At 42.0% G+C, this 11,081-nt stretch overlaps 1 protein-coding gene across 1 annotated transcript in view; it reads right to left on the bottom strand.

Moving 5' to 3' along the window:
* CSMD2 (CUB and Sushi multiple domains 2) overlaps window positions 1-11,081 on the bottom strand; it is a 752,464-nt gene that overhangs the window by 682,792 nt on the left and 58,591 nt on the right. The window contains exon 7 of the mRNA XM_012554226.1: window positions 5,885-6,119. Within this exon, the coding sequence (XP_012409680.1) occupies window positions 5,885-6,119 (235 nt within the window). The remainder of the gene's footprint in view (window positions 1-5,884; window positions 6,120-11,081) is intronic.

The following is an 11,081-nucleotide window of genomic DNA, read 5'->3' as shown; positions in this document are numbered from 1 at the left end:
GTCTTTAGGATTTTCTATGTATAGTATCATATCATCTGCAAACAGGGACAGTTTAACTTCTTCATTACCAATTTGGATGCCCTTTATTTCTTTTTCTTGAAAGGCCAGAAATCTTTAAGGAAGCAGACTGCCACATCTTCTCCCCACGGAGAGGCTAGTAGGTTCACACCACTGATCTTTCAATTAGCAGCCTAGGGTTCCTTACTCTTTTTCATGACGTCCTACAAATCCATACCCCTCCTCTCTCTCTTCATTGTTCTAGTCCAGGCTACCACCCCTCTTGCCTGGCCTGCCGGTCACCAGTCTGGATCCTATTTCAGTGCATTTTCCAAACTGCAGTTGGATCACATAAGTCCTCTGCTTAAAAACCTTTATTAGAAGGGCACCCACAGAACACCTACAGCTAATACTATTATTAAGATGAAAAGCATGTTTCCCCTTAAGACTGGGAACAAGGCAAGGATGTCCACTCTCACCACTCTTATTCAACATTGTACTGAAGTTTCTATCTAGTGCAATCAGGAAAAAAATAAAAATAAAAAGGCATCTACATTGGAAAGGAGAAAGTAAAACTGTGTTTATTCGCAAATAACATGATCCTATATGTATAAAATCTTAAGGGATCTGCCCCTTCCTCCCTCAAAAAGACAATAAAAATAATAAATGAGTTCAGCAAGGCCACAGGATAAAAGATTAATATACAAAAATCAATTATGTGTCTATATCTCAGCAATGATATAGAGGATGGCGCAGGACCAGGCAGTGTTTCCTTCTGTTGTACATGGGGCCACTGTGAGTTGGAACTGACTTGATGGCACCTAACAACAACATCTTAGCAATGGTCAACCTGAAAATGAAATTTAAAAAATAATTCTAGTCACAACAGCACTGAAAAGAATAAAAACCTTTATTTGAGAAATTTCCTGTTCAACATGGAGAGCCAAGACAACGTGTTAAAGTCCCCCGAAGCTTGGGCTCCTAAATTCCCGTGAAAATGATCCCCTATAAAAAGAGGGACTATCTATGTCAGTTCTGGAAACTAGGAAAAAGAGACAGATACCTACATGTCACAAACACCAAGTTTCTACAAGATACAGTGCCAGAAGACTAGATTAAGAGAAAAGCTAGCTAGGGAGGCTGTTGACAAAGAACTGTAGGTTAAAATGTTTTCTGAAAAAGTAGCTTTAACCCTAGTGGCTCAGTGGTTAAGTGCTCGGCTGCCAACTGAAAGGTTAGCAGTTCAAAACCACGAGTTGCTCCACAGGAGAAAGATGTGGCAGTCTGCTTCCTTAAAGATTTACAGCCTTAGAAACCCTATGGAGCAATTCTACCCTGACCTATAGGGTCACTACAAGTCAGCATCAACTCGACAGCAACGGGTTTTAGAATCAAAATCACAGGAAAAGTAAACTTGAAGACAAAGGGGAAAAAAGGAAATAATGATAAGAACACTTAAAATTATAATGCATAAAATATTATAGAAGAGTAAGCATATCAGTTATCACCAAAAAAATGTGATTGGATTGAACTTGCCTGTTTAAGAATGAAGACTCTCAGTTAGTGTTAAAAAAAAAATATCAATATATGCTGTACTAACAGATGTATCTTAAAAAATGACATAGAAATATTAAAAATAGAGGAATCGGCAAAGATGGACCCAATAAATAAAACTTCAAAGAAAACAAAGGTCACAATATTAGTACCACAGTAGGCTTTAAAACAAAAAAAAAATTTAAGGTTAAAGATAATTTTTATATTAAGAAAATATAAAATTCACTCTGAAGATCTAATGCTTAAAAATATTTACATACTGAAGAGTACAGCCACAAAATATATAAAATAAAAACTTAGTAATACAGGGAGAAATTGACCACAGTGAAAATGTGAGATCAATACACTGCTAATCCTTGATCAATACCAATTAAGTAATAAATAAGAAATTAGAAAAGTTGAATAATATTAACAAGCGTAAGTTGTTTTCACCTTTCAACCATGAAATATACGTTCTTTTCAAATAGTTATAGAATATTTACAAAAAAATGATCTTATAGTGGAGGAAAAAAATTAACAAGTTCTCCAAAATAGAAATTATAATCTGATCACAATGCAATCAAACTAGAAAATAAGTTTTTAAGTGTAAATAAATATTTCCTGAAAAATTGAGGGCAAAACCTTAGAGTCAAAGAGGGAAGAAAAACTGCACTTAGAGACTCTTTCTAAAACAACAACTATCCATCAAAATTTATGGGACATGTTCAAAGTTGTACTTAGGAGAAAATGCCTCTTGATGCTTTCATTATCAAACAAGAAATGATGGAACTAATTCAATCCATGAAGTCAGCAAAAGAGCAACATCAGCCTAAGGTAAGTGGGAACAGAGAATGAATACAGATGAAAGCAGAAATAAGTAAGTTAGATAACAGAGAAAAAGCAAAACTGATAACCTTAGAGTTGAAACTTTAAAAAGACCAAGAAAACAAACTCTTGGCAAGACTAATTGAATAAAAAGAAAGAAACCAAAAATGCACAGTATCCGATCTGAGAAAGGGGATGTAATGTCAGATACTGAGGAGAAAGAAACATTGCATGGAAAACTATGTACAATTCTAGGCTAATACACTGACGAGCTCAATAAAATGAATGATTTTCTAGACAATCATACATTATAGAAACTGATTCATGAAGCGTTGAAACATGATTTAAACCTGAATAGACTAACAACATGCAAGAAAGTGAAACAAATTCTCAAAGACTCAAGGGTCCCCACTCAACACATGCTTGCCATCTCCCTCCAAAGGCGTATTATTTCACACCTTCAAGGAGAGCAGTTTCCAGTGCTACTTGGACTGTTCTCTGCATGCATCTGCCCTTCTAGTGTTCCCTAAGGTGTGAGCACTGCTGGCCCCAGCAGTGCTAAGAGGCAGAAGGCTCCTTCCAGCTTTCCAGCTTAAAGCCCTTCCCCTTGGCTGAGTCCGCATTCCCTTGGCTATTTCTGAAATGAATTCAAGTAAGCAAATCATGAAGATGGCAGAGATGAGGAGCCCAAGAAAGGACTGGGGTGACCTAGTGAAGGTACAAACCCCAAGATCCTCCTCCTCAAACATGACTGGTTGGCCAGAGTGGGCTGTGCTTTGGCCAGGGTCACATCCAAGCCCTTCTGCATCCTCAGGACAAACAAGAAGCCTTCTCTGCCATGACCACCCCCTTAGGTCATGGAAGCTTCCACCCTTCCAGGCCTTAGAACAAAGGCTAGAGCAGTTCCCACCTCTGGTGGGTCTTATGTATTCCCCCTGTTACGGATTGACTTATGTCCCCCAAAAAGAAATGTGGAAGTCCTAACCCCTGTACCTGTAAATATGACCCCGTTTGGAAATAGGGGTTTTCTTTTATTATGTTAATGCAGTCATATCAGAGCAGGGTGTTCCTAAACCTAATCACTTCTGAGTGGTGTCTTATAAAAAGAGCAGAATGGACAGAGACAGACACAGAGGACAGAGACCTTGTGAAGATCTGTCTACAAACCAAGGAATGCCAACGAACAAGGAACACCTACAGCTACCAGCAAGGGGCTCTACCCTGCAGCCCATGCCCCGGTTTAGACGTCTAGCCTTCTTTGGGTTCTTATTGTGAGACAATAAATTCGACTCTTTTAAGGCCACCCACTCTAGTATTTTGTTATGATAGCCCTAAGAAACTAAGACACTCTCACCCTCACTCAAGAGCCAGAAAAGCCAAATGACAGAAAACTGGCCTGACCACATACATGTGGACCCTACCTTAGGAGCAAGAAAGGCAGAAATAATCCCAGAGGACAGCAAAAGGGCCAGCAAGGGCAGAGGAAGGAACTTGTCTTCCAGTCTCTCGTGGGCCAGCAGAGTTGTCTTCCAGTCTCTCGTGGGCCAGCAGAGTTGGAGAGTTTGCTTCCAGCTGTCCACCCACCTCAACCAAGTACCCCACTGGCCTGGTCAACTTTCAATCTTTCAACACTCATTCAACATTCAACAAAAGTTTACACACAGACATTAGAGACAGTGTTGCTTGAGCTCAAAATCGATGGAGAGAATCACTCCCTTGAGACCTTCTCCAGTCTCATGGTTTTAGACACTACTCATTCTCAGTCTCCTGATTTCATATCTCTAGCCCCAATTTCCCTGAACTCTAAACTCACATATTCAAGAGCAAATTCAACAGCTCCACTTAGATAGCTAATTGTTGCTGTTAGTTGTTACAAAGTCAATTCCAACTAATGGTGAACTCATGTGTGCAGAGTACAGCTGCTCCATAGGGTTTTCAAGGCTGTGACTTATCCGAAGCAGACTGCCAGGCCTGTCTTTCTGAGGCATCTCTGGGTGAACACGAACCACCAACCTTTTGGCTAGAAGTTAAGCTCTTAAACATTTGCACCACCCAGAGACCCTTGGATATCTAATAGGCACCTCAAATTTTATAGGGCCAAACCGAAATCTTAACTTCTACCCCCACTTTCTCAATATATGCTCCTCCTGCAGATGTCTCTGTCTCAGAAAACAGCTACTTCTTTCTACTTGTTCTGCATAACACTTGACATGTTATACATGTTATATATTTCCATGTCAATCTCCCCCACTTGCAGGTAACTTCCATTAGAGTCAGTGACTTTATTTGGTCCATTGCTGTATCCCCAGCACCTAAGCCAGTGTCTGGGACATAATAGGGGCTAATGAAATATTGGTGGAATGAATGAAGAGGACTCCAGTCCATTCAGCAAACTTTAACTCAGCACCTACTGTGTGCTAAACCTTGCTGAATGTCGAGGGGAGATGGATAAGCCCAGTCCTGCCCGGTAGAAGCTTTTGGTCAGTGGGGCCCCAGACGTGCCCCCTGTAGGCCTCCTGGCCTCACCTCTGCACTGCCCTGAGGGGCTGGGAGGGGAGACAAGAGGGCTGGAGGCAGTTCTGTAAATGCTGTTTGTGACCCTGCTCCAGGAGCTGAGAAGTCAAGGGCTCAGAGTCTTAAACAAAGCCTTGAGGTTAAGTACTTGGCAGGGAACCACTCATTAGTGTAGAAGCAATTAGCACTTTGGACTCCCCAGGGCTTGGCTGGTAAGACATTAACCCTTTGGCTTCCTAAAGCCTGGCTGGCAAGACAGAGACAAGGCTTTTGATGGGCACAGCAGGCCTAGTCAACACAACCTGGAGAGCGATGACCTGTGAGGCCTTGCCATTGCCTCAGAAAAGTCTGCCCTTTCTGCAGTGGGGCTGTAGCCTGCGCTCCTCACATATGATCTCCACCACTTGAAGGCAGGCTCAGAGGTAGAGGAAAGCAGTCTCATCCCCTCCATAGTTTTCTCTTCCAACAACTTGAGTATGGTTTGACAGAGTGAGAACTTCCTCAAAGCTTCCGACTCTGCAACCACAGTCAAGGCCACGCAAATCCAAGGCAAATGCCAACAAAATACGGTTGGCTTTCAGATACAAGGCGTGATGAGACATACTCACTGCCCATCACTCTCTGATATCACCCACATGTCTGCTGAGTCCAAGGGGAGAACATAAATATTTCTCTGTGTGCAATATACATGAACACAATAGGTATACACACATACACACATATGCATGCAAAATCAGTTTCAATATAAAGACGTGAATTTCCCTATAATCCTTTTACATTTTCCATCTAGTCTTCCCAAATGTCCCATTCATCAATCCCACCTACTACATACTTCTAAACAGGAAAAAAAGAATTGGAAATTTTTAAGAAATCAGAAGAGTTAGGGGGATTTCATAAAAATTCTAAGAGGTCTTTGCTGATGATTGTAAACCTTTCACCTGAGCAAGTTCTTCCTCTCCGAAAGCTCGGCTCAGGGCTCTGCTGTTTGCTACAGGGAGGATGGGCAGGGTGTTACCTTGTTCGCAGGTTCTCTGGCTGGGGTGGGCCATCAAACACTGACAGGACATCAAAGTCCTCTTCCAGGGCAAAGGACTGGAACACGAGCTGGATCCTGTGCTGGTCCTCCGCGGTGATGGTCCACGTGCAGTTGGCGTAATTGGGGTAGCCATACGGGAACCCTGGGCTCTCGACTGTCCCATTGGGACCCTGCAGTTGGAACGTACAGTTCTGGCCTGGGAGAGAGAAAAGAAGTGGTTCAGTGCGGCCAGAATTCCCAGAAGCTTCCAGAGAGATGAGAGAAATGTCTTAGAGAATCATTAACTCACTCTTCCAAGGGCTTCCAAGGGGTCGGCCCTATGCTTGTCACAGAGGAGGAGAGATGGTGGCTAACATTAATGCAAGCTTGCTGTGTGCCAGGCACTGTCCAGCTGATAAAAATGGGCCTATTTTTTATTCAAGTCTCAGAATAACTCTGTGAGGTAGGAAACTAAGGATCAGAGAGTTTGAAAATCAGGCTCAACTCAGATTTCCCCTTTACAACATTAAATGTCAGAATGACTGCTCCACTGTCTGCAGCCTCCTGACTCTCCAGGACCTACTCTCAGCTAATGTCCTCTGCTCCTACTTGCCATAGAAAATACAAGCCTTCTAATGGGGATTCTCGTCTTCCCAGTTCCAAACCCTTCTACTCTGCACCACACTGTCCTCATTCCTTCCTACAGAGGAACCTCCCCTCCTTTGTCTAAACTTAATCCTTCCACGTGCCCTGTTGTGCGGCCATAGGTTGAATTGTGTCCCCAAAAAGTTATGCTGAAGCCCTAAATCGCAGTACCTATGAACGTGATCTTGTTTGGAAATAGGCCTCTGAAGATGTTATTAACCTGTTGTTGTCGAGTTGATTCTGACACATAGTGACCCTGTAGGACAGGTAGAACTGCCCCACAGGGTTTCCAAGGAGCAGCTGGTGGATTCGAATTGCCGACCTTTTGGTTAGCAGCTGAGCTCTTAACCACTGTGCCACCAGGGCCCAAAAGTGTTATTAGTTAACAAGAGGCCATAATGGAGTAGAAAAACTGAAACCAAACCCACTGCCGTCGAGTCAATTCTAAATCATAGCAACCCTATAGACCTTACAGGACACAGCAGAACTGCCCCATAGGGTTTCCAAGGCTGGAAATCTTTACAGAAGTAGACTGCCACATCTTTCTCCCACAATGGAGTGGCTAGTGGGTTCGAACCGCCAGCCTTCTAGTTAGCAGCCAAGCACTTAACCACATTGTGCCACCAGGTTTCCTTACTGGAGTTGGCTGGGCCCTAATCCAACATAACTGCTGTCCTTATTAAAAGAGAAGAGACACTGAGAGGCATGCAGAGGAAAGATGAAGACAGAGGCAGAGATTGGAGTAGATGCTCTATAAACCACGAAGCTACGAAGAGGCAAGGAAGGATCTTCCCCTACAGCCTTCAGAGAGAACATGGTCCTGCCAACAGCTTGATTCTGAACTTCTATTGTCCAGAACTGTGAGAGACAATACATTTCTGTTGTTTCAAGCCACCCAGTTAGTGGTATTTTGTTACCGCAGTCACAGGAAACTACTGTGTGCCTTTGGGGTCCCATTCTTTCCTACTCTTCAAGCACCTTATACTACACTGTTTCTCACTCAAATATGTCCTATCTTTCCTCTCCAACGTAACCTTCCCATTGACTTTTAAATATGTTCAATACTCTATCATTAAGAAAGGAATTTCCCACTCATTCCTCATTTCCCTCCATCTACAGCCTTCTCTCTCTCCTTCCCTTCACACCAAATTTCTAGAAAACACAATCTGTCTATACTTTCTGGCTCCGATTTCCTTTCTTCCCACTCACTCTTCAACTCCGCCGGTTCTGCCTTCTGGTTCTATCACTCCATCCAAACAGTTCTGCTAAGGTCACTGATGGGTCTGGTGGATATTCAGCATACTCATCTTTCGGTCTTCACCTGAACCAACCTCTCAGCTGCCTCTAATACTGCTGCTCACGCTCTCTTCCTGGAAACGCTCCTCAGGGCCAGAACACCTCAGCCTTCACTATGTGTGCACATACCCAAATGCAGATTCTGATTGACCGCATCTGGGTAGGACATGAGAGTCTGCATTTCTAACTCACTTCCTGGTGATGTGAGCTGCTGGTCGTGGCCACACTTTGAGCAGCAAGGTCCTCGACTTCCTCCTACCACTGCACTCCCCTTTCCTTCATCCTATCTGGCTGCTTTCTTGGTCTTCTCAGGCTCAGTGATGGGGCTTCTCCTCCTCTCTTAGTCTAGTCGACCTCCCCACTTGTGCCCTGATGACTCTCAACTTCAAATTCAGACCTCCCCTCTGAGCTCCAGACCAATGTTCCCAATGGACCTCGGGCTCATGATGTTCCCCTAGCCACTCCGTCCTCTTCGTTTGCTTTTCTCTCGGTGAATGGAATGGCACCTCCATCTCTTCAGCTAAAGTAGGCCCACCTAGAAGCTGTCCCTGACACCGCCCTCTCCCTCACAATCCCATGGCCAATCATTACCCTTGTCTCTGTCTCAATCCCCCACCCCTACCAATTTCTTCCCTGGGAACCATAATAGCCTCCTAACAGGTCAATTGCACTCACTATGGCCCTGGCCAACCCAGTCTTCACACTGCAGCCAAGGGGAGATTTTAAAACAGAAATCTGATCAGGTCATCTCACTACCACCCCTATCTGTCCCAAACCTTACCAATGACTCCTCACTGCTCTTCAGTAAGGAAAAACTACTTAAGGTCTATGAGGGTCTCTATATGGTCTGGCCCTTAGTGATCTCTCAGCCTTGTGTCCACCAGCTCTCTAGCCAAACCCTGCCCTTCTCAGTCTTTTGTATCTGCCATACTCTCTTAATCCACAGCCACAGGACCTTTGCATAGGCTATTCTCTTACCTAGTACACTCTCCCCTCCCTTCTTGGCATACTCATCTTTCAGATCTCAATCAAGAGTCCCTCCTGGCTAGGCCAAACTCCCTAATATATGTTTTCATGACACCGTAACCCCTCCTTGGTAGTGCTTATCACAGAAACAAATTTCCATGCTTCTGTAGAATTCAGGATTATCTGTCTTCTCACCAGGCTGCAAACTCCTTAAGAGTAGAGACCATATGCGAGTTTGCCCATCTTTGAATCCATTCCCTGAACTCACTACCAGGCCCATGGTAGGTTCTCAATAATTCAACTGTCCTTTGTATTTACTGAATGTTTAGCTAGACACTCTTAAGAGCTTCACATATGTTGACTTGTTTAATCCTCACAACAGCCCTATAAGGTGGAGAGTATTAATATCATCGCATTTTACAGATGAAGAACTAAGGCAAAGAGAAATTAAGGAACTGGGTCGAAGTCACACTATTACTCAGAGGGAATTCAAACATAAGCAGTCTGATCCACTTTCTTAAGCACTATGCTGATAAAATGATTCAACACTAATTTTTTTGAAGCTGTTTTAACTGACATAGGATAGTTAATCTCTAATAATATTAAGAAATCTCTCAACACAAAGTATTCCATTAAAGGAAAAAAAATTTGAGGTCTTCTGAATAAATGCTAAAAGGGCATTTAATAAAATTAGACATGTAACCCTGATTATAATAAACATTTGGACTAGGAAAATGAGTATTTCTTTACCATGATAAAACATCCATTTTAGAACAAGAGCCAACATTATACTTATAGTGAAAAATCTGATTATGATCACGAACAAGACAGAGACGCCATGATCACCACTGGGACTTACCACTTTATTGGAGGAAGCTAAACCATTCGACACAAGAAAAAGAAATGAGAAAAGAGGAAGCAAAACTATGGTTTGCAGATGACATGTTGATATACTTAGAAAACCCAGGAGAATCAATTATAAAGCTATTAGAACTACTAAGAAATTTCAGTACAGTAGCCAAATGCAAAATAAAAATACAAAAATCAATAACATTCTATTTACCAGCAACAAATAAAAATACAAAGAAAAAGATCTTGCTTATGGTAACTATAAAATATACAGAATACATAGAACTAAACTTAATAAGAAATGTGCAGGCATTACATAAATACTTATAGAGGGACAAAAAACTTTGAATAATTGAGAAAGCATAGCATAATCTTGAACGGATAGATTAACTACTGAAAGGATATCACTTCTTCCCCAAGTTAACTTGTAAGTTTGTAACACAATTTTGATCCAAAACCCAATGGACTCTGTTTTAAATTTGGTAAAACGATACCTAAGTTCAACTGGAAGAATAGACAGGTAATTATGGCCAGTGCGTTTCGGAAATCAGTAGTAAATTTAGTAGTCTCATCTTACAAGATGCTAAACAACATCACCAAACAACACTTAGTAAAATAGTGTGTGGGTGGTACAAGGGTGGACAGGCAGAACATGAAACAGGGTTTTCTGAGAATAGCTTTAATACACGTTGTTATTGTTGTCGTTAGCTGCTATGGAGTCAGCACCCAACTCACGGAGACCCCACGTGTTACAGAGACCCCGTGCATTACAGAGACCCCATGTGTTACAGAGTAGAACTGCTCCATAGGGTTTTCTTGGCTGTAATCTTCATGAAAGCAATCCGCCAGGCCTTTTCCAAAGAGCCGCTGCGTGGGTCAGACCATCAAACTTTGCGTTAGCAGCTGACTGCAAACTGCTTGCACCACCCAGTCTCCCTTTAATACACATAAATATCAAAATATATGAAAGGTGACATTAAAAAAAAAATCAAGGGGAAAAGAAATAGATTGTTGCAGGGTCAGCCACCTTTGGGAGAAGGATTGAGTTATCTCCTCAACTCACACCATATACTAAAATAAATCCCAGACAGAGTAATGAGTTTAATATTTAAAAATACATAGAAATCAAGCAATAAAATAATCAGAAGAAAACATAAGTAAATAATTATCTGACTAAGATTTCTAAACATAAAAGCTGTGGAAGATATTACAAGATTAATAGTTTTATATAAAAGTATGTGTATGTCAAAAACATGAAAAAAATCAAAAGCCATACAAAAATGTTGGATTAAAAGATAGTATCCTTCATGCCCTTTATCACCACTCCTATTTAACATTGTGCTGGAAGTTCTAGCTAGAGCAATAAGGCAAGAAAAAGAAATAAAGGGCATCCAAATTGGTAGTGAAGAAGTTAAACTGTCCCTGTTTGCAGATGATATGA

This window comes from Trichechus manatus, unplaced genomic scaffold (genome assembly GCF_000243295.1).
Source record: "Trichechus manatus latirostris isolate Lorelei unplaced genomic scaffold, TriManLat1.0 scaffold00015, whole genome shotgun sequence".
Classification (NCBI taxonomy): Eukaryota; Metazoa; Chordata; class Mammalia; order Sirenia; family Trichechidae; genus Trichechus; species Trichechus manatus.
Note: the sequence above shows the minus strand (reverse complement) of the source record. Positions and strands in the feature narration are given on the sequence as shown.